General features: G+C 45.4%; 1 protein-coding gene across 5 annotated transcripts in view; it reads right to left on the bottom strand.

Moving 5' to 3' along the window:
* Positions 1–23,239, bottom strand: part of ulk4 (unc-51 like kinase 4) — a 633,709-nt gene that overhangs the window by 527,425 nt on the left and 83,045 nt on the right. For all 5 annotated transcript variants that reach the window (XM_072510060.1, XM_072510064.1, XM_072510062.1 and 2 more), the window contains 4 exons: positions 16,036–16,113; positions 9,527–9,587; positions 7,216–7,397; positions 3,642–3,688 (listed from right to left, as the gene is read on the bottom strand). In XM_072510060.1, the coding sequence (XP_072366161.1) occupies positions 3,642–3,688; positions 7,216–7,397; positions 9,527–9,587; positions 16,036–16,113 (368 nt within the window). The remainder of the gene's footprint in view (positions 1–3,641; positions 3,689–7,215; positions 7,398–9,526; positions 9,588–16,035; positions 16,114–23,239) is intronic.

The raw sequence follows: 23,239 nt of genomic DNA, 5'->3' as shown, positions 1-23,239 counted from the left end.
CAATATACTCTCTCAGTGAAGAGCATTTTATGGGCAGAATTTGGCACTCTGTGCAACTGCTGGCACAGCCAGATTTTCTCTCCAGATTCCCTGACACTTGAGCAGAGACGATCTGAGGGTGTGGCGGGGCCTGATAGAGCCAGCAATACCAACTCCTCAAAGTTCAGGGCATCTTTTTTCAAAGGCGCTCCAATCTCATATATAAAACAGGTTGGCAGTGCATCGGCATGCTCCTCTCTATCAAGGGGCCATGTTCCCCCAGCAAGTCCCAGCTTGACTGCTTCCCATTTTTCAACACCTGTTGTCAATCTCACCGACGCGACGTCACGTCAGCATTTGGGGAATTCCTTACCTGAGGTAACATATGGTGGGGAAACCCTTTAAGTATATAGAAATTGATTAAAACAAATTTAAATGAGGTTCCCGCTCAGAACGCCACCAGCGAGGGGCGGGGAGAATCAGAAAACAAATCCCATATTCCCACTCTCGTCCACATCACCATTTACACTCGTGGCTAATGCAGGCTCAAAATGGCCTCCTCTGTTTTGTTTTTTGCTTCATTAACTAGCTTGGATTCTATTAACAATCTATTGAGGAGTATCTCAAAGGAGGAAAGGATGACGGAGAGGTGTAGGGAGAGAATTCCAGAACTGAAGGCAAGGTCCGTAATGATGGACTAATTATAACTGGGGATGCATGAGGGACGAGGATTAGAGGAATGCAGATATCTCGGTGGGTTGTGGGGTTGGAGGAAATTACAGAGATTGAGAGGGGCGAGGTCATGGAAGGATTTGAAAACAAGGCTGACGTTGCTTGACCAGGAAGAATATTAGAGTAAGGTGTCATAGTGACTCCAGCTTAATAGGCCATGTTTCTCTGTGTGTTTCATTATTCCCAACTTGAGCATACCCTCTAATAAGAATCACAGAATCCCTACTCTGCAGGAGGAGGCCATTCGGCCCATCAAGTCTGCACCGACCCTCCGAAAGAGCACCCTACCTAGGCCCACACCCTCACCCTATCCCCGCCTAATCCTTTAGACACTAAGGGGCAACCACTTAACCACTGTGGGAGAAGACTGGAGCACCCGGAGCAAACCCATGCAGACATGGGAAGAATGTGCAAATTCCACAGTCACCCAAGGCCAGAATTGAACCCGGGTCCCTGGCGCTGTGAGAGAGCAGTGCTAACCACTACCACCCGGTAATGAGTTAAATCCTATGAGGGCAGCATGTGGCACAGTGGCTAGCACTACTCTCTCACAGAGCAAGGGACCCGGATTCAATTCCGGCCTTGGGTGGCTATTTGTGTGGAGTTTGCACATTCTCCCCATGTCTGCGTGGGTTTCCTACGGGTGCTTCAGTTTCCTCACACAGTGCCAAGGTGTGCAGGTTAGGTGGATTGGCCATGATAAAATTGCCCTTTAATGTCCAAAGATGTGCAGGTTAGGTTGGAGGGGGGGGTCACGGGGATAGGATGGGGGGTGTTGGCCTAGGTAGGATGCTCTTTCGGACGGTCGGTGCAGACTTGATGGACCGAATGGCATCCTTCTGCACTGTAGGAATTCTATGATTTCATGATCCTGGAATAGTCGGATTTGGATGAGGAGAGCAAGGTTCGGTAACATTTGACATGGTCAAGACAAATCCAGCGATGAATGACTCGACCTGTTATGTGCCTTCTGAGATAAGAGAGTAGGTAATGGGAATTGTCTCAGGGTGTTACATGCAGCGGTAAGGGTGTATTTTGAGAAAGTTTAACAGGTGTTATGGGCCAGGGTTTAGAAAACCCCAAAGTGTATGATGGAGTTCACCTGACCCACAACTTTTAATAGATTGTGGTACGGGGAGCACACGGCCCACTCTACAGGTGTGGTGCAGCAGACATCTAACGGTAATTTTTAAAGCAAAACAATGTTTATTCTATGAACTCAAGTTAACCTTTTTAAAACATACAGTGAACATCTTAGCAACCATCAATTCAAATACAACCCCAAAGAATACAACACTAAACAATCCTTAAACTTTCCTTTTTACATCCATAAGACATTTAAAAAAAACTTTTAACAGATGCACATCAGGTTTAAATTCACTACTGAGAACAGTTATGACCCTGAATTCACCAAATGATGAAGAGATAGTCTTTACATGGCAGAGAGAACAACATTACACCATCTTTGGCTGGCTGCAGCTCCAACATTAAAACAAAACCAAAAAACACAGACACACCCAAGCTTTTCTCAAAGTGAAACTAAAAAGCAGAGCCAGAGCTCAGCCCCACCCACACTCTGACATCACTGCAGTAACTTGAGCAGACACACATTTCTTAAAGTGACATTCTCATGCCAGAGGTGACAAAAGGCCATAAGAAAGGGAGTTGGAAGTCGTAAAATGAGTTAGTGTGAAATTCAAGGCAACATTTTCCAGGGTCAGACAAGGCAGATCTTCTTGTCAATGTACACCAGCACTCAGCTTATGTTTCCACTGCTTGCTCTGTATTGGCAAGAGAATGCTTGATTCTAATAAGAAAACTAACACACAGGATAATTTTGGATAATTGCTATTCTTTTCCCCACTCAATGCTATTTCCCCACTGGGATTCATCACTGGCCCTTTTATTCCCTTGACTACCAGTTGCTACAAATATCTAGCAACTGCCCCCTGAATATGTAATTTTGAGCAATCATGCTACAGACTAGCTTTTGTAATGTTATGGGGAATTCATTACTATTTACCATGTCATCCATGCTGCTTTTTCTATCCGCTGCAATATTAATTCTGTTGTTTACTTTATTGCTTCTCACCAGTTTCCTATTGCTCATTCACACAAAGTTCGTGCGAAGCAGGCGCAAAGTTGGTCAACTGAAAATTGGCCATTCAGGACTTGAACAGACTCTAAAGCAAACCACAGTGGGACTCCCACCTCTGATGTCCCACACTTCATCAAGGTGTCAAGTCACACCTTGAGGCCAAGGTCAGGAGCCAATTACACTGTGACCATGGAATCAGTGCAAAGTAAAATTACTTTACACTAATATTACAGCAATAATGTGAAAGCTTTACTTTTTTACATTCATCAATATCCTCTGTTCTCCTCATCAATTTGCCCGATAGTTCCTTTCTTTCCCTGCTATCCTTTAATCAAATGTATAGTTAATCTGAAACTCCAGCAATACATTATTGCAAGTGTTCATTACTCCTTCTCCCTCTACATGATCCAATCCAGCCGCTCGATACCTCATTTCTCCAACATTCACCTTCCTAAAGTTGAGACACCTGTTACCTGCCCTTCTCCATTGTGTGTTTTACTTTTAACTCAACCATATGCAGTTGCTGTTACTGCCATATCAAGTTCTCAACCAGTTGGATCATGTAGCATAACAGAGTCACACGCAGAAACCACAGCAGCATTAGGTTTGCACGCGCGATAGGATAGATAGAGTGGTACAATTTGCTTTTCCAATTAAACATCCTACAGGGATTTACTTAGCATAACCAGCAGGGGGCATTCAAATTGTAACTAAATTAAATCTGAATTGTTTCAGTCAGATCTGCTGTTTAAAGATTCCCTTCCAAGAACCGATAATTATGACGCATGAAACAGATGCATTCTATTCTTAAATTGAAGTGTGCCATACTTACATATCCCAATTTGGAGCTGAACGCAGCTGCTGGGTTAACACTGGAAACTGCAAACAAAGGCACAGACACACATCTTTAATATTGGTTTCATATGTGGATCTACATTCTGAGCAGTGTTTGCAGTCAATTCTGATATACACGAATACAGATTGCCTGGAATAATATTTATGATAAACATCAGAGGCAGTTCCCTTATGGCCAGACATGGGGTTGCAAAGTAGCTGCTAACGTGACCTGAAATGTAATAATTCCACGTCGATTTAAACATTGCTTGTACCAGTTTAGAGCCTACCCAGAATACTTTCAGCAGTTTTACACACAAGTTACTCTCCACACCAAACAGGGAAAATACTCTCAGAAATGAATTGTTATGTTGCCCCGAGGCGTGTAAGTTAATGACCACTACCAATGACCTTCCAAAAGATAAACTTTGATTTCAGGCACTAGAAATAAGAATGAACATCTCTTAAGGGCACACACAGCCTAAATAGCAATGCTTATGAAAACAAAATTCACAAAGAAACATTTAGCATATCATGGGCGGCACGGTAGCACAGTGGTTAGCACTGTTGCTTCACAGCGCCAGGGACCCGGGTTCGATTCCAACTTGGGTCACTGTCTGTGCGGAGTCTTCACGTTCTCCCAGTGTCTGCGTGGCTTTCCTCTGGTTTCCTCCCACAAGTCCCGAAAGACGTGTTAGGTGAATTGGACATTCTGAATTCTCTGTGTATCCGAATAGGCACCGGAGTGTGGCAACTAGGGGATTTTCAATTGGGGAGTGTGGAGTGAGGCACTGAGAAGGGTAAACGGGACCTCCTCTTGTGCAAGGATGAGCCTGATACAGTTTAAGGTGGTGCAGAGGGTGCATATGACTCGGGCGAGAATGAGTGGGTTCTTTCAGGGGGTAGCAGATGAGTGTGAGAGGTGTGGCGGGGGCCAGTAAATCATGCGCACATGTTTTGGGGTTGTGAAAAATTAGGAAGATTCTGGGCGAGAGAGTTCGCGGTCTTAGCCAGGATAGTGGATGAGGGAGTGGACCCGGACCCTTTGGTGGCGATATTTGGGGTTTCAGAGAAGCTGGAGCTCATGGAGAGGAGGGAGGCCGATGTCTTGGCCTTCGCCTCTCTGATTGCACGACGACAGATTTTGCTGGAGTGGTGGTCGGCATCGCCACCGAGGGTAGCAGCATGGTTGGGTGACCTGTATGACTTCCTGCAGTTAGAGAAGATAAAGTATGAGTTAAGGGGCTCAGCAGGGGAGTTTGAGAAAAGGTGGGGGATGTTTGTGACCGTGTTTGAGGAGCTGTTCGTCGCAAGGGGGGGGGGGGGGGGGGGGGGGGGGGAGGGGGGGGTATATCTTCAAGAGCATTAATCCAAGTGAAACAGCAATTATCTCACTTGCAGTAATCTATTTACCAGATGTAAAGCAAGTCAATTTACAGTAACCTGACTGTTGTATTAGCACAGGCAGTTCCTACGGTGTTGGTCTTTGGCAGCCAACAGCAAATCCAGGGCAAACTTGCCAGACTGGAAATGTTGTCTAAAGGAAGTCACACTACTGCTGCTGACTCTCTTCAAAGGGTAGATACAGTTTTACAGGCCAAATGATTACATTATAAAGTCATTCATATCTTTTGCAATTAAACAGAAATATGAAACACAAAAGAGCAAACAAAAGCAGATCATTCCTAAAGATTTGTATACCTGGAATGAGGAGGTGTACAAAAGCTTGTATCTATATAGTGGCAAGATACCGTAGAGGAGTGTCAAACAAAATGAAAACTAAATTTGACACCGCCACATATGGAGATATTAGGACAGATGATTACAAATTTGGTTAGAGATAGGTTTAAAGCAGAATCTTGAAGGAAGAGAGAGGAAAGCAGAAAGATTTGATATTGGCATAGACGGAGTTTCAGCAAAGATGAGCCGAGGAGAGGGTGAAGTTGGGCGATGTTACTGAGGTGAAAGTAGACTGTGAGTTGGTGCTGGAGCAGAAAAATGGTCAAAAGCCCAACTCAGGGTCAAAAATGATAACAGGGCTGTCAACAGCCTGGTTCAATTGCGAAGGGTGGAGTCAGTGGTAAGGAAATGGAGTTAGTGAAGGGGCCAAAGACAATGGCTTCAGTCTTCCCAATGTTCAGTTGGAGGATATTTCTGCTCATCTCATAAGGAGCATCAGACAAACACTGTGACCAGAGATATAGAGATAGTGGTGAGGTAGAGCTGGATGTCGTCAGCTTATATGCAAAATTCAATGTATTTTCAGATGATGTTGCCAAGGGTGGAACATGGATGAGAAACAGCAGGGGCCAAGGATTGATCCTTGGGGGTCACCCAATGGTACATATAAGATTGGTGAGGAGTTGTGGTAAATTGCTTCCATTCACCGTGTCTTGAAACATCTACAAAATCCTTCATAGATTGGAGTTGAATTTGCCAGTACTTGTTCCCTCTATTTTGGTTCAGGCTTTTAAAAAAAAATGTTCTTTTCACCGCCCCCAGAAATTGCATGGCTGGTTGTTGGAGTGATAAACAGGGGCCTTGGTGTGCATAAGTTGCATAGTAACCATTTTGAACAGGCTTGATGGACCAACTGGCCTTTAACTGTCTTTCATTTTCCCATGTTCCTAATAATTTCTCTGTGGACTCAGTAAGCATAAACATTACACCATCGTCTGTCTCCCCAACAACACTCAGGAAGCTTGACACCATCCATAACAGAGCAGGCCTCTTGTTCGCAATCCCTTTCAGCCACTTCAAGGTTAATTTCATCCACCACTGATTTACAGTGGCAGCAGTGTTTACTACCTACAAGATGCACTTCAGAAACTCACCAACATCTTTCAACAGTGCCTTCCAAACTCTGAACCTCTACCACCTAGAAGGTCAAAGGAAGCAGACACATGGGAACACCACCTCCAAGCCACACACCATCCTGATATGGAACTACATTGCCGTTCCTCCACTGTCATGGAATCAAAATCCAGGAACTCACTTCCCAGTAGCAGTGTGGGTGCACCTGCACTACTACATGCAGCAGTTCAGGAAGGCGGTTCACCATCTACCGCCTCATGGGCAATAGGGATTGACCACAAGTGCTGGCCTTGCCAATGTCACCCACATCCCATGAAGGAATAAAATAAAAGATTTGGTCTGTGATATAATTAAATGGGAAGATGTCATTTCTTTCTCAGGTAATTGTTGTCTTCAAGTGTGGAGTAAATAAAACCTTTCAATCTGGCCAGGGAACTAGATTTTGGTAGAACTCCCGCCCTGTTTTCATACAATTTCACAGCAAAAGGACCAATTTCCATGCAGTAAGCCTGCAGGAGATTCACAGTGGGCTTAAAATACCAAAAGGCCAGTAATGCAGGGAGGCCATTTTGATGCCCCACTCCCAGGATCCAAAAAACGTCAAATTATAACATAACAGAGCCATTCGTACGCAGTTGACATCTGTCAGTTGTCATAAATAGAAAATAAAGTCATAGGGCTAAGAATTCATCTGACATGCTAATGGAATACCTGGTATCTGCACTCAGTTATTAAACACTGAAAAGTTTGTCACTTACCAGTTGTGAATCGATTAGTCTTGTCGCAACTTCCTTATGACTGGTCACTGAACAGAGATAGCACATCAAGTTCAATTTGGCTCTGGGTGGCCCTGCAGTCTTCTCGCCTGTGTCTATCAGTGAGCACAGCTGCTGGATGAAAAGGGTCCAGTCTTGTCCCTTTAGGGATACCAGTTTTTCAGCTGCAATTTACCAAGCCGCAAGGACACCATTATTTTTTTTAACCTTTGCAACGTAATAGCCTGCTTACGCAGTCATAACACACTCTTCAGCAAGACGACCATCCAAAGGCAAATTAGAGCTTTGTTGCCAAGGGAAAACACAAATAACTGTTAAGTTGACATGACCAACAAGTATCACATTGTAGAGTATTCTGCTTTCAAGGGGCATTCTCTGTGGTAGCTTGACAGATGCAAATTAAAATGACAGGTTGCCCTGAGAATTGATTGGCAGTCAAGCACTCAATTGTTCGAACGGTTGCACTGTCCTTCCCTGAGAGAGTTGCTGGTTGCCATTTTATGCAACACCTACCAACTAATCCTCTAAAATCTCAGTTTACAAATATGTCCCACGATCATTTAAACAGAGTGGATGTTCAGCTGATGCCAGAAAAACTTGTCACAGATTGATTTTAGTCATTTTTGGCCATGCAACAAAATTGCAAACATGCTTTTAGATGATCCCAGAGGGGAATAAATATGAATAAATTGTGGTCAACGCATCTCCTGGGAAGGGCAAGATGAGTGCATGTAATTTAACTGGAGTAATTTAACATTTTGCAAAATGTAATTGAATGATAACTGAATTTCACTCACAGCTTGCTCAAGGAACATGTCCTTCCCTGGTAAGAAGCATCACCAAAAAATATTTACTTCATTTCTTTTGCTGTGCTCCCTGAATTGTTGATGCAAGACCTCATCCCTCTTTCTACTTATGCCATATTCTGGGGAAATGATCGGAAATCGTATGGTCCTGATCCCCGACCTCCATTGGGGTTCTAACAGTTGGGAGGAGTTTAAACTAATTTTGGGGGGGGGGGGGGGGGGGGATTGAAGGAAAAGTTTGTTACCCAGTGGGCGGTGCCAGTCTGGAATGCACTGCCTCAGAGAGTGGTAGAGACGGGTTGCCTCACATCCTTTAGATGAGCACTTGGCACGTCATAACATTCAAGTCAGGTGTTGGCGAATGGGATTAGGTAGGCAGGTCAGGTGGTTTGCATGTGTCAGTGCAGACTCAACAGGCCAATGGGCCTCTTCTGTAATGTATTTTTCTGAGATTCTGTTTAAGTCAAGCTCTTTCACCAATATTTCTCCTTTCTTTCACTTCTGTTCTCTTCCCTCTACTTCTTGCTCTATCATCCTGCTCCTTCAATTTCCACTTTCTCTCATTCTTCTACTTGCCACTCTCTTCCACACTTTTCTTTCACTTCACATAAGACATTCAAAAGGGGGGTAATTAGGACAGAAAAGCAGGTAGGCAGGCAGGCCAGAAAGCACTGAGGCTAAACAAGCAGGCAAGTCGGCAGGTTGACAGATCTCAAGGGATGGGCCCACTGCCAGGATTCATCCAGTCCCGCTAAATGCCAATGGACCTTTGGCTGGGCCACTGCATCCCCCCACAGGAATCAGCCACATCAGGGCCGGAAAATCCCGGTCAAGGTAGCAGGAGTGGCAGTCGGGAAGAGATTGAAGGCTAGGAAGCACTCGAAGCAGATCACTGAGCAAGTCAGTCAGGGAATAGTTGGGAGCAGGTCGGCTTGAAAGTATTCAATGTAAACATGCGAGTGACGAGTCAAAAGGCACTCGTGGTGCAGGGTCAAAAAATGAGCACCTGGGCAGACCTGGTGATGTGCTGTGATGCTAAACACCCAACATTTGGCCAAGGAGCACTTGGGCCTAGTGAGTGGGCAGACAAACCTGCACACCTTCAGTCTGGGCAAGCAAGCAAATAGGACAGCTTGGGGACATGACTCATCGCAAACAGGTAAGCAGATGAGTCTGGAATCAGGGAAAGTAAATGAGGATACTTCACAGCCTGGCTTACCTGACATCAAGTCATGGATCGAGTCAAAGGTTCCCAACTGGGCAAACTAAATCATAATTTTCAGCAGGCCATGAGTTCCAGTCCTTTGCTATTAATAATGCTCCCCTCCCCCAGTCATTCACTCAGGTTGAACTGCATGATCCAAAAAACTCCTGCTCAACCTAGAGCTTGGTTTCAAACCTCACTTCCTGTCCAGTACCAAAACTCAATTTTTCCAACTTTGCCCATCCTTTATTCATATTTCCGACAAATTTCTATGAACACTTACCTGAATAAGCTGGAACACTCAATGTTTTAGCATCAAACTTCATGGGTGTTGGTTTCAATATCTGTAACACAAAACACACAGAAAAATATGTTTATTAGGCAACTTACAGTTAAAGACTTCTCTGTTTCACAGCACAGAAAAATACAGTGATTCAGAAGAAACGGTGGAGAAAGGAAAGCAAATGTTTGATTGAAATTAAAGTTTTTTAAGTTTGAGGCATCACCAAACAAATTATGGATTTATTGGATGCACAATAAAAAATCTAAACGATATTCCACCAAGATATTCCTTCCTTCTAACACAGAAGTATTATGGACCCTACTCTTCAACTCAAAGTAGCTCAATTCAAATTTGAGTTCACAATTTGATTTGTTTTTAAGCACCACATTGCGATGATATTAATTTTGCTTAATTCAAATTATGCAAGTCAACATTTTTCCAGCAACCTCAAATTATAAATAGGTTATATTCATAAGAACAAAATAGTGATAAGGAGGATTTTAATGCCTTCTCTAAATAGTCTTATATGCACACTAAGTTTTCGTAATTTTGATCATATTTCCAAAGAAAAGATTTGGTGATGAGCTAAATTTAAAAATGGTATTTTCTAAATTAGCGTGACCTTGTCCTAGTTTCAAATTCTCCTTCTAGCTATATGCTACATCATCCAGAGCAGCGGAGGTTACATGTTAATAAGTCAAGCATGGGACATGGTTTACACAACAACTGGTGACAATGGTTAATTTGCTATCTAATTTTGAGCTTCTTATAATCATCATACCCATCATTGCTGAATACATTTCAGCCCAGCTTAAAGTGTCTGCCAGTATTGACAGGGGGAGACTGTGAGCCTGCACAGTCACGCCTGGGGTTTTAGGAAGTCACGGAGAGTCCACACCGAGTTGTATCAAAGAAACTTAGGTTTATTTACAAGACTGCAATACACAGCTCCTGGTAGTTTCCAACTGGGTCTTAACAGGTCAGTGCTGAACTGGCCGACCTTGTAAAAAACAGAGATTTCTGGGGGCTTCCGGTGACGGCGGGCGGGAGGCATCCGCATAATGGAGGGCTCCCGTTCGGGAACGGCATTTTCGGGACTTTAAGCCCGGTCCCAGGGTCCACGGAGGCGGCAAAAGCAGGGAGAAGGCACAGAGGAGGCACAGTGAAGGCACAGTAAAGAAAAATGTCGAGGGTGAGCAAAAGAACGGCCGTAAAAAAATACAGCTGAAGGTTCGTCGGGGAGTGGAAAAGTCACCACGGGGTCACCAAGGAAAATGGAAGCTGGAGCACCAGGGGAGGCCGCATTGCTTACGGCTGAAGAAATAATTACGGTGATGGCTGTGGAATTCGAAAGGCAGTTTACAAAATACATGGAGACAATGAGGCGATTTCCCCGGTGATGACGGTGGAGGTGCGAGAGCAAGGGGAGGTGCTGAAGGAAGGGGCGGAGACATTATTGCAGCACAGTGATCAACTTACCTCGATGGGGAAGGAGATGCAGAAGGTGATGGAGATTAACAAGGATCTGCGGGGAAAAATGGAAGACCTGGAAAACAGATCCAGGCGACAGAATTTGCGGATTGTGGGGCTGCCCGCAGGAGTTGAAGGACCGAAGCCGACTGAGTATTTTGCCGGGATGCTGGCGAAACTATTGGGGGAGGGGGAGGATACCTCCCGATATGAGCTGGATCGGACTCACCGGTCATGGAGGCCTATACCAAAGGCGAGTGAGCCGCCAAGGGTAGTGACTCTGTGCTTCCGTAGGTACAGTGTGAAGGAGAAGGTCCTGAGCTGGGCCAAGCAGAAGCGGGTGATGCAGTGGGCTGGAATACGTGTATACCAGGACTTTACAGTGGAGCTGGCGAGGAGGCGGGCTGCCTTCAACCGGGTGAAGAGGGCACTGTACATTAGCAAGGTGCAGTGCGGCATTGCATATCCAGCAAAGCTGAGGGTGAGTTACAAGCTCAAGCACTTTTATTTTGGAATGGCGGAAACAGCGGAGGAGTTTGCGAAGGCAGAAGGACTGTGGCAGAAATAAGAAATTGAGAAATGGCCATGTGCCGATGTAACCTCATGACTGTATTTTCTTATTTTTTGTATCACTGCGTGGGGGTGTAGGGGCTAAAGGAGCCAATGTTGTATATATTTGGACAAGGGAAGTGATGGGACTTTCACTCGAAATGAGGGCTCTTTGGGGTGTAGGTGGATATGCGGGGTGTGTGTGCTAAAAGGGGATCTTTGGGCTTTCCTAGGGCCGGGCAAGGGGGAAAGGGACCCGGGCGGGGGCCTTCCCGCTGGCCGGTTTAAGCCGGTCAGTGAACGGGAGTGAGGTGGGGGTGGGGGGGGGGGGGGGGCTGCGGCCATCGGAGCCTGGCAGAACAGGGTCCGAGTTGTCTAGCCGGGGTGGAAAGTTGGGGGGAAGGAACCGAGCTTGGGAGGAGGAGTTTTACAGGAGGCAGTGGACGGGAGGAGTTGGGGGGGGGGGGGGGGGTGGTTGTTTACAACTCTTGGGTATTATGTACGGTACTCTTTCAGAGGTTGGATGGCGTTGAGTGTAGGGGGGAGGGGGAGTGGACTCTATAGGTAAATGGTGACCCTGGGCAGTCCCGGACTCCTTTTTCTTTTTCTCCTTTTTTTGTTTCCACCGTGGGTTTGTTTTATTGGATGCATATATTGACAGGTGGGCTGTTGTTTGGGGTGGTGGGAGGATGGGATCGTTGTTATTGTTAAGGGGATTGATTTTGTATTTGTTACCATTTACTGTCTGTGGGTGGGGTGTAATGTTTGAAGGAAAATGTGAAAATGGAGAATAAAAACATTTTTAAAAAAAACTTAGATTTCTCCCGCCCCTCAACGGGGGGAGCTCATTCTCCACAAGGGACACGGGGAAGACAATCATTTACACTCTAAAGTCCCGTGTGGATGCGGATTATGACATGGGGCTCCTCTTAAACCTCAGCAATCATGAATCAAACCCCCAGCTATGGGTGAATAGCTCCACTGCCTGGTGGACCCTCGGGAGAGCTGAAGGTTAATGGAGTAAACCCTGACAAAATATATCAAGTGGAGAAAGATTGACAGATGTGTAAATGTGTTGGGCACGATCTAACAGAAAGGTTTCTAAATGTGTTAGCGAGCGGGAAATGCCGTGGGTTACCCGACAGCCAACCCGGCGAGGCCGTCACCCGTATCTAATGTTTATTAGAGCACTTAATGATTCCCCACCGGCTTCATGCCGCAAATGACTCTGCCTGACAGCTCCCCGCTAACAAGGGGGAGCGACACTCAAATCAATCCCGCAAAGCAAACCCCAGACAGCAAGCAGCCATGCCACCGCACAGGCCAGCTCCACGATTCTAGGATGCCGGCCTGGCCAGACTGATGGATACGGTCGAGTCCAGACAGGATACCCTGTTCCCCCGAGGGAATCGGAGGGTCAGCCACAGGGCAGCCAGTGCCGACTGGGAGGCAGTGACAGCGGCCGTCAGCTAGGGGAGAGCGAGTGGAGTAAGGCCACTCAGTGCTGCAAGTAGTTCAACAACCTCCACTGGGCCGCATGGGCGAGTTAGCATTGGCCTCCTTGGCAAAGGTCCTGCCTGCTACTCCCCCCCCCCCCCAAAGCACAATACCACAATGTGGACCAGCACACCCTGGCATCACCATCACACCCAACCCATGCCCAACAGTGGTGCACCCACCTTTCCCCCGTCATGCCCCCACCCCCATCCGCGATGCATGAAGCATACGGCTCACAATGCCCCCTCTGTGTCCCCACATGGGAAGTTGGCCCGCAACTGACGGGTAAGGGCGCAGACAGGTGGCAGAGTGCTGGACCTCAGGGTCCTCACCCCCTACGAGGAACGGGTCCTGGAGGCAGTGTGGGTGGCCGAGGACAGAACGGTCACTCACGTCAGATTGGCCTGCGTCACAGAGGTGAGTATCCACCGGCCCCCACCCATATATTGCCGTTTCTTCTTTGTCGCCAGTTCAAAATCTTGGAACTCCCTCCCTAACAGTACTCTACACCACATGGACTTCAGTGGTTCAAGAAGGCAGCTCACCACCACCTTCTCAAGACTAGCCTGCGATTCTCCCATCCCATGAATGAACATAAAAAAATAATGCTTTGTGGTGAGGAACTCATTACTCTCAGTGATAGAACCCCACCACAAATGGTTCAGAACCTGTTCCCTCCCTCCGCCTCGCAATTCAAACAAGGCCAATTAACCTCAGGAGTATGTATATTCCACTTCAGAGGCGAAAGACCAATTCTATGAGGAGGCTGGGTCTGCTGTCAGCAGAATCTCTGAATCAGAACATTTTTACCAATTAAGGATTTCAATACAACAGTGGCCCTCCTGCCTTGACCTGGGAAATATCAATGAAAACGGACAGAGACCACTAGAGCTTTGCTGCTATTGTGAGCTTTGTGTAACTAATACCTTCTTTCAGGAGAAATTATACAAGGTGACCTAGAGACATCCAAAATCAGCGCATGCACCACCTGGATGTGATCATCACCAGAGATGGCTTTCTGAACAGCAATCACAAAGTACACAGCTACCACAACACTGACTGTGACACAGATCAGCCTGGTGTGCACCAAGGTTAGGATGCAATCCTTGAAGTTTTTTGATTCAAAGCAGAACGGTTGTCTTCATATCAACATCAGCTATACAACCTACTCAGTGGAAAATTAACAGTCCTTCAACTCAATTGAACACGAGCTCTCAATTGGCCTTCATTGCAACAAAACTTGACAAAAGGAGCAAGAATGTCTTTCTGCAGCTGTACAAGGCCTTGGTAAGACCACACCTGGTACTGTGTGCAGTTTTGGTCTCTTTATCAAAGAAAGGTTTAATAAGGACGCGGGGAGTCAACGCCGAGTGGGATTAAAGAACTTTAGTTTATTTATAGTTGTTAGATACAACTCCTGGTAGATCCCTACTGGGTCCCTCCTCGGTCCGTGCCTCACAGGCCGACCTTTTATACATAGCTGAATGGAGCTCCCCATCCCTCAGTGTCCCATGCCAGTTATGACAAAAGGATATACTTGCCACAGAAAGAGTGCAGCGAAGGTTCACCAGAATGATTCCTGGGCTGGCAGGATTGTCGTACAAGGAGAGGTTGGGTCGACTGGACCTGTATTCACTGGAATTTAGGAGAATAAGATGGGTCTCATGAAAATGTATAAAATTCTGACAGGGCTGGACAGACTGGGTGAAGGGATGTTGTTTCCTCTGTGGGGGGTCTAGAGCAAGGGGTCAGTGTCTCAGGATACGGGATAGGCCATTTAGGACTGATACAAAGAGAAGTATCTTCACTCAGAGGATAATGTGGAATTCTCTACCAGAGAAGGCTACAGAGGCCATCGCACTGAATATACTTAAGAAAGAAACAGATATATTTCTAGGCTGTAGGGGTGTCAAGTGGTAGGGGGAGAGCACTGGAGTATGGCATTGAGATAGATGATCAGCCATGATCATGTGAATGGCGGAACAGACTCGAAGAGCCAAATGGCTTGCTCCTGTTCCTATGTTTCAAGTATTCCCAAACACACTCCAGAAGCGAAATAGAACATACTTCGAGGCACCATCTACAATACCACACTCTCAAAATATGGGAAACAAAAGCAGAAAAGTGCCTGACTGGTTCAAGGCTAACATCACTGTGATGGAATCTGACAATATAGGCAGATAGCTGAAATCCAATCAAAAAAATGCCATAATAAAATTAAGTTACAATAGGCCCATCTTGAGAGGGGATAATGGTAATTTAGAGGTTAAAAAGCAAAGTTCCAAGAGATAGTTTTGCTAGCCATGTATTGAAAGCTCCTGAGGCAGGATTTCAGAAGAAACTGCCGTCAGCAAAGGAATTCGAGAGGATTACACTTCTCCACTTTCACCAGCTGTATGAAGTTGCAAAAAGTAATTGTCTTAAAGTTTTAAAGTGCACCTCTTTCTTTTAATAAGCTTCTTGTAAAATGTATTATCCAGAGTTCTGCTTTTTCCTCAAATAGCTAAAGTCTTGTCTGAGCCAAAGTGAATTGTCTGAACCAATGTGAATGTATTAAATGGCAAATTGAAGTAGTTGAAATCAATTAAGATACAGAGACCAAGATAATTTAACATAAATCTTACCAAATATCCTATAATGGATACCTTGCAAGCTCTATAGGATCTGAAAAATACACCTGTGAGTTTAAGAGACTTGTGTACCTGATAGTAAAAGAATCTGCTCTGCACGAATTAATAGGGGTTCGCTGTGATAACAAATCATATTTCATAACTGCAAACATCCCAACCAACTTCTGTTCCTAACCAACTTCTTAGTTCCTAACATAAGCAGACAGATTTCTCAGTGGCTTTTAAAACAAATAGAACTGGATTTATTTTTGCATTTTCAATTGTATTTCTTAATCCTCATGGAAGGAAAGAGAAAATCACTAAGAAAACTCAAGTTAGTTTAGCTAGAAAGCATTATGTAAAAGCAAACTTTGTTCTGGTTACCTTAGGGTTATCCATGATGGGGGTCACTGTAAGATCAGCCTCAGTGTATATCAGGCCTTTTATTTTAGAATCCATATCCTGTTGGTTGGCAAAAAAAAAGATACGAGAGTCATATTGCCACATATGAAAAGAGATTATATATTAACAATAATTAATCCACAACCTGACAATAACTGATCTATTAATACATTAAAATGCTGCATCTGCACGCACATCCTGTCAAAGTTTCCATGATAAATTTCTGCATCCACATTTATTATCAAAACTACTGTAGTTACAGCCATCTCCAGTGGGTGCAATTAAGCATGACAATGTCACATAGGCAGTTTCCTTTATAAACATGGACGTGGGATTTTAGAATCACAGCATGATACAGCTCAGAAGGAGGCCATTTGGTCCATCCTGCTGCTGCCAGCTCTTTAGAAGAGCTGTGCAATTAATCCCACTTCCCTTTGCTTTCTCCATTGCCCTGTAAATTGTACCCCTGTAACAATTTATCTAATTCGCTTTTGCGTGTTATTATTGAATCTCTTTCCACCACCTTTTCAGGCCGTGTTTCAGATCACAACAACTCGCTGTGTAAAGAACCGTTTTCTTCCTGTCCCCGCTCTTTTCTGCCAATCACCACAAATCTGTGTCATCTGTTTACTGGCCCTTCAGACACTGGAAAAGTTCTCATTTAGTCTATCAAAACCCATCATGATTTTGAAAGCCCCTATTAAATTGCCTCATAACTTACCCTGCGTAACTCCAATTTCTCCAGCCTCTGTGTAACTCTGTCTCACATCCCCAGTACCATTCTATTTTAAGTACTGCATCAGTTGGAAAGGAGGTCTTGTGGCACAGTAGGTAACAACCCTGCCTCTGAGCCAGAAGCTCAGGGTTTGGAGGTCCACCTGAGGACCTGATGGCCAAAGAGGTGCATTTCTAACGTGGCCAAATAGGTTTGAGTAACAACTTGCAAATCCTTCCAACTCACAAAATGTATGACATCTAACTGAGTCATGTCTGTTCCTCCTTGGCCCATTGTCCCTTAGCTTTTCAACTTACTTCTCCTAAAAACTACATTTGGGGCTACATTCTTTTTGAGGAGGCGAAAGTTGAGTCAGGGAACTTCCTGACCCGGCAGGCTTATTCCACCCCCCCACCCCCCAACTCCTCCACCTGCCATATTCTCATCCCAGAGTGGTCCGGGCAGGATGGAATTGGGAATGCTGACTCCGGAGGGAATTCAGAGTCAGCCACAGACCCGGGCAGGTTCCGAGGCGGCCAGGTTAGAAGGCAACACACAAGGATTGTGGAGCTTTGAGAAATTCAACTAAGGTTTTTACAAAGTCAAAAAATGGAAATCTACTGATATCATGTGCATGCTGCCTCCTAAAGAAACTTTTATGCAAAAATGTACCATTTTAACTGAATTCATTCCAGCATCATTTTAGGTCACATTAATGCTTTGAAGATTTTGAAAGTAAAATTGCAACATCACATGACCTTTTCAGTGTACGCCTGAAGAAATTTGCTCTTGTACTTGGAGTCTACTTCACTGACAGAGGTATAACCAAAAATGCGGATCAACAGTTAGGTTACTGAACATCATCCCCTACCCACAATTATCTACTGCTCATTCAAATTTTGTTACTCATATCCCACTCTCCACTGAGTCTCACTTATCCATCAACTAACCTTTCTACCTGACCGGCTCCTGTTCCCAATTCACCTCTTAATTTAAAATTTGGAATCTGGCCTTGAGCATTTCTCACTCATCTCACCCTAGCATTTCAGCTGCCCAGGCACCATGCACTGGAATTAGCGACATAAACTCCTGTTTATCCTCCCCTTATTAAATGACCCCCAGACCCCTCCACCCGCGCCACAGAACTCACCTCTGTCAGTCAGCCTTCCCAATATTTTCCTTCTTAGGTTTGATGTAGGAATAAATGGGTATTTTTCATAGTGGCAGGCAGTGACAAGTGGAGCCCCACAGCGATCAGTACTTGAGCCCCAGTCATTCACAATATACATCAATGATGTGGATGAAGGAACCAAAAGTAATATTTCCAAGTTTGTTGACGACACAAAACTTGGTGGGAATGTGATTGGTGAGGAGGATGTTAAGAGGCATCAAGATGATTTAGATAAGTGGAGTGAGTGAATTAATACATGGCAGACATAGCACAATGTGGATAAATGTGGATTTATCCACTTCCGGTAGAGAAACAGAATGGCAAAGTATTATTTAAATGGTGATAGATTGTGAAATGCTGATGTACAAAAGGATCTGGATGTTCAGTCACTGAAAGCAAGCATACAGATACGACAAGGAGTTTGGAAAGCAAATGGTTTACTGGCCTTCACTGTAAGATTTGAGTACAGGAGCACTGCAGCAGTACAGGGCCTTGGAGATACCACACCTGGAGTAGTGTGTGCAGTTTAAGTCTCCTTAACTAAGAAAGGATATCCTTGCGATAGGACGGCACGGTGGCACAATGGTCAGTACTGTTGCTTCACAGCTCCAGGGACCCAGGTTCCGGCCATGGGTGACTGTCTGTGTGGAGTTTGCACGTTCTCCCTGTGTTTGCGTGAATTTCCTCCCGGTGCTCCAGTTTCCTCCCACAGTCCAAAGATGTGCAGGTTAGGTGGATTGGCCGCGATCAATGCGTGAGATTATGGGGATAGCGCAGGTTAGTGGGCCTATGTAGGGTGCTCTTTCGGAGAGTCGGTGCAGATGTGATGGGCCAAATGGCCTCCTTCTGCACTGTAGTGATTCTATGACGTGCAGCCAAGGTTCACCACACTATTTCCTGGGGTGGCAGGATTGTTGTATGAGAAGAGATTGGGTCAATGAGGCCTGTATTCACTGAATTTTAAAAGGATGAGAGGGGATCTCACTGAAACGTATAAAATTCTGACAAGACTTTATGTAGGTAAGTTGTTTCCTCGGGCTTGGGGAGTCCAGAACAAGGGGTCACAGTCTCAGGATATGGGGTAGGCTATATAGGACTGAGAAGCTTCTTCATTCAGAGGGTGGTGAATCTGTGGAATTCTCTGTCAGTGAAGGCTGTCGAGGCAAAGTCACTGAACATATTTAAGGAGGAAATTGCTTCCTGCGGGTCAATTCTCCGCCTGCCTTGCGGCCAGCACACATCCCCCCATTCCGAGAGAATAGTGAGAGAGCCCTTAAATGGGGGGGGGTTTGTGCCTGGTGCCGAACAGAGCGCAAAGCTCCTGGCCCGCAGTACGCACCCCCCACCCCTGACGCGGCTGTTCGATTGCGCTCATAGAATTGAAATGAAATGAAAATCGCTTATTGTCACAAGTAGGCTTCAAATGAAGTTACTGTGAAAAGCCCCTAGACGCCACATTCCGGCGCCTGTTGGGGGAGGCTGTTACGGGAATTGAACTGTGCTGCTGGCCTGCCTTGGTCTGCTTTCAAAGCCAGCGATTTAGCCCTGTGCTAAACAGAGCTTTAATTGCACTTATTTATTCCCTTCTTTTCCCTCCCTCTTAAAGTTCCCTGTTCAGATTCACATTTCCCCTTTCAGTGGGCAGAACATAATTCAGCATCCAAAATTCAATTACAATCCTTTCAGCCAGGAGCTGCTTTTGACCGGGCATGGGAAAGAACTCAAATTTCTCCATTCATTCAAATAACCCCAGACAAGAGAGACAAATATCAGTCTAAGGAGAACCCATAGTGCAACGCCCCATTCGCACTCGATATGTTATTATGGTGTTAGGCGTGGCTCAATTGGCTCTCAATCAGAAGGTTGTAAGTTCAAGCTCATCTGTCCTCGCGGTTGGATGCAAAATCTATCATGGAAAAGCAGTACTCTCGCTGGTGTCCTGACAAACTGGAACTCCCTACACAACAGCACGGTGAGTGTACGCACAGTTACATGGACTACAGTGGCTCAAGGAGAAGGCTCACCATCACCGTCCCAAGGACAATTAGGGATGGGCAGTGCTCACAGCCCATGAACAATTATTTTTAAATTATTCTCTCCTCGTTCCGTGGTTTCTATACGCAAATTGGTTATTGCATTCTCCTACCTTACAGCAGTAACTCACTTCAAAAAGTATTTAATTGGCTGTGATACATTTTTTATGTCCTAAAACATAACTGCTATCTTTCTTATAATGTGCATCCTATTTTGGGATACCAGCATTCTCACTGAACCTATTGGCATGTGAGAGTACCTTTAAGAAATGGGTGCTTAAGAAATGTACCTTTAAGAAAAGGGTGTTTATCAGTGATGTCAGAGTGTGGGTGGAGCTGGGCTGTCTGTCAGCTTTTTTACTTTTGTTTTAGGCTGTTTGCTGCAGGGTGTGTTTTAGTTTCGTTTCAGTGTTGGAGCTGAAGCCAGATCAAGCAGGTGTACTGCTGTTGTCTCTGCCATCAAAAGACTATCTCTTGATCATTTGGTGAATTCAGAATTATAAATGTTCGCAGTAGTGAATGTAAACCTAATGTGCTTCTGTTGAAAGGTGTTTCTTTTGTCTTCTGGATGTTGTTTGGGAAGTTATTAAGCATTACTTAGTGTTGTATTATTTGGGGGTTGTATTTGAATTAATGGTTGCTAAGATGGTCACTGTGTGTTTTAAAAAGGTTAACTTGAGTTCATAGAATAAACATTGTTTTGCTTTAAAAAATACTTTTTCCATTTCTGCTGTACCACACCTGTAGAGTGGGCCGTGTGCTCCCCATACCACAATCTATTAAAAGTTGTGGGTCAGGTGAACTCCATGATACACTTTGGGGTTCTCTAAACCCTGGCTCATAACACTATTGTTTTCTCTTCCATTAATGAACACGACAAATTTATATTACAAATATAGCAGCCACAACACCTTCTACCACCTGATCATACAAATTAGATAAGGGGCGGAATTCTCCCCGCCCCCCATGCCGGGTGGGAGAATCGCCCGGGCGTTACGCGTGTCCCGCCATGACACCCCAAAGCCCGCACGCGATTCTCCCACCTCCCCCAAACCGGCACGGCGAGAATCACAGCTGGCCGCTGGGAGAATCGGCGCTTGCCGTTGGTAATGGGTGAGCGGCGATTCTCCGGCCCGGATGGGCCGAGCGGCCTGCCCAACACGACAGGTTCCCGCCAGCGCCGTCCACATCTGGTCGCTGCCGGCGGGAACAGTGCGGGAACATTGGGGGGCGGCCTGTGGGGGAGGGGGGTTCCTTCACCGGGGGGGGCCTCAAAAGGTCCGCGATCGGTGCCCACCGATCGGCAGGCCGGCTTCTCTGAAGGAGGACCTCCTTTCCTCCGCCAACCCGCAAGATCCATCTGACATCCTCTTGCGGGGCGGCCGCGGGGAGGACGGCAACCACGCGTGCGCGGGTGGCGTCATTTATGTGGCACCGCTTTTACGCGGCGTCAAGGCCCGGCGCGGGTAAATGACGCGGCACTGCTCCTAGCCCCCCGGGGGCGGGAGAATAGGGGGGTGGGAGCGACCTCCGACGCCGGAGTGAAACACTCCGGTTTTCACTCCGGCGTCGGGGCTGTCTCCCGATGGGAGAATTGCGCCGAAGATGTTCCCATGTAAATCTCCGCATAACTGTTAGTCTTCAAGCGTAAGCTCTTTGGCCTTTCAAGTACCTTCAATAAAAATAAACCGTTGTGTATCTAAACACATCGCAGGTTACCAGGCAAATTAGCAGCTGTTATATTTATAAAGAATTCCTAATTTCTTTCCAATTTTCCAAGTCCGGTCTGATGTCTGCCCTTCTACACAAAGTCAAATTCCCTGGCGGGCAGCTTCACACTTAATTTTAATCCCAGTCTGACAGACTGAATAATCACATTACTCAATATAGTTCAATTGCAAATGCTTCAGGTCATGTTTTCTCTTTTGCCTCACGTGAAAATAATTTGATCAATAATTCATTTCCTTTTATTCGCGAGTTGGATTTTTTGTAATTATAACATACATACGAACATACGAATTCGGAGCAGGAGAAGGCCACTCGGCCCTTCAATCCTGCTCTGCCATTCAATAAGATCAAGAATGATTTGATTTTAATTTGGTGCTGGAGTCCCAGCATTTGCCCTAACACTTCCCTCCTCAGATAACATTATTGATTAAAATTACAGATCAATTCATTTCCTACTGTTTCTTTTCAATCCTCATTTATGCACAACGGCTATGTCCCTTTTCCTTATTTTCTCAACTAAAATAAACACTTGCCTTCACCTAAACAGCCACTTTTATGACAAGACATTTATCGAGAGAATAGTACTGCCTTCACTTATTTTGAAAATTTACCATCCGCCTGTAATATTTATTATTTATTTGGTAAACAACGATATTCTTATGACTGTTTGTCTTGTGATAACCATGCAGGATTTGTAGGGAATGGAATCGCAGAAGTCCAACACCTTGAAATTTGCCCTTCCAATTAATCATAAGGTGTCCAGGACAAGGCCAGATGCTTTGAGGGGGAGAACACATAAAAGCCAATCCACAGCAAATCCTTCAGCAGTGGTAAGTGCAAGGGACAGACTGCAGATCCTTTCAATGCTCCAAGTGGCATGAGATGGCTTGAAAGAAAGGAAGGCAAAAGACAAGTTTCTGCACTGTGTGTGGTAGATTTTAACGGTCAAACCTGTTATGCTCTGTGTTATGGCCGCAGTACAGGTGCACACAGAACGTCTAGTTATTTGACTAGTAAGATAATTTATTAACAAGATCAACATGTGGAAAGAAAACTAACAAACTATATGACAAATGATAACTGACAATTGAATTCTGCTGGAGCTACTTCTGATGCGACTGTCCTCTAACACGACTCACTACCAACTGCCAGATCCCTTCAGTCACATGGTGGATCTCTATCGCCACCTGCTGGTCGGAGGTCGTACTGACAACTATATACATTTTTAAAAAATTTTTAGAGTACCCAATTCATTTTTTCCAATTGAGGGGCAATTTAGTGTGGCCAATCCACCTAGCCTGCACATTTTTTCGGTTGTGGGGGCGAAACCCACGCAAACACGGGGGAGAATGTGCAAACTCCACACGGACAGTGACCCAGAGGCGGGATCGAACCTGGGACCTCGGCGCCATGAGGCCGCAGTGCTAAGCCACTTCGCCACCGAGCTGCCCGACAACTATATACATTGATAGATCACTATATACATTAATGTGTACATATCACCACATCCGCCTTCTTTTGGAAGTGTTATCATTTACA

The sequence above is a fragment of the Scyliorhinus torazame genome, chromosome 6 (assembly GCF_047496885.1).
Source record: "Scyliorhinus torazame isolate Kashiwa2021f chromosome 6, sScyTor2.1, whole genome shotgun sequence".
NCBI lineage: Eukaryota > Metazoa > Chordata > Chondrichthyes > Carcharhiniformes > Scyliorhinidae > Scyliorhinus > Scyliorhinus torazame.
The sequence above is the reverse complement of the archived record's forward strand: the minus strand, read 5'-3'. Positions and strand labels throughout refer to the sequence as shown.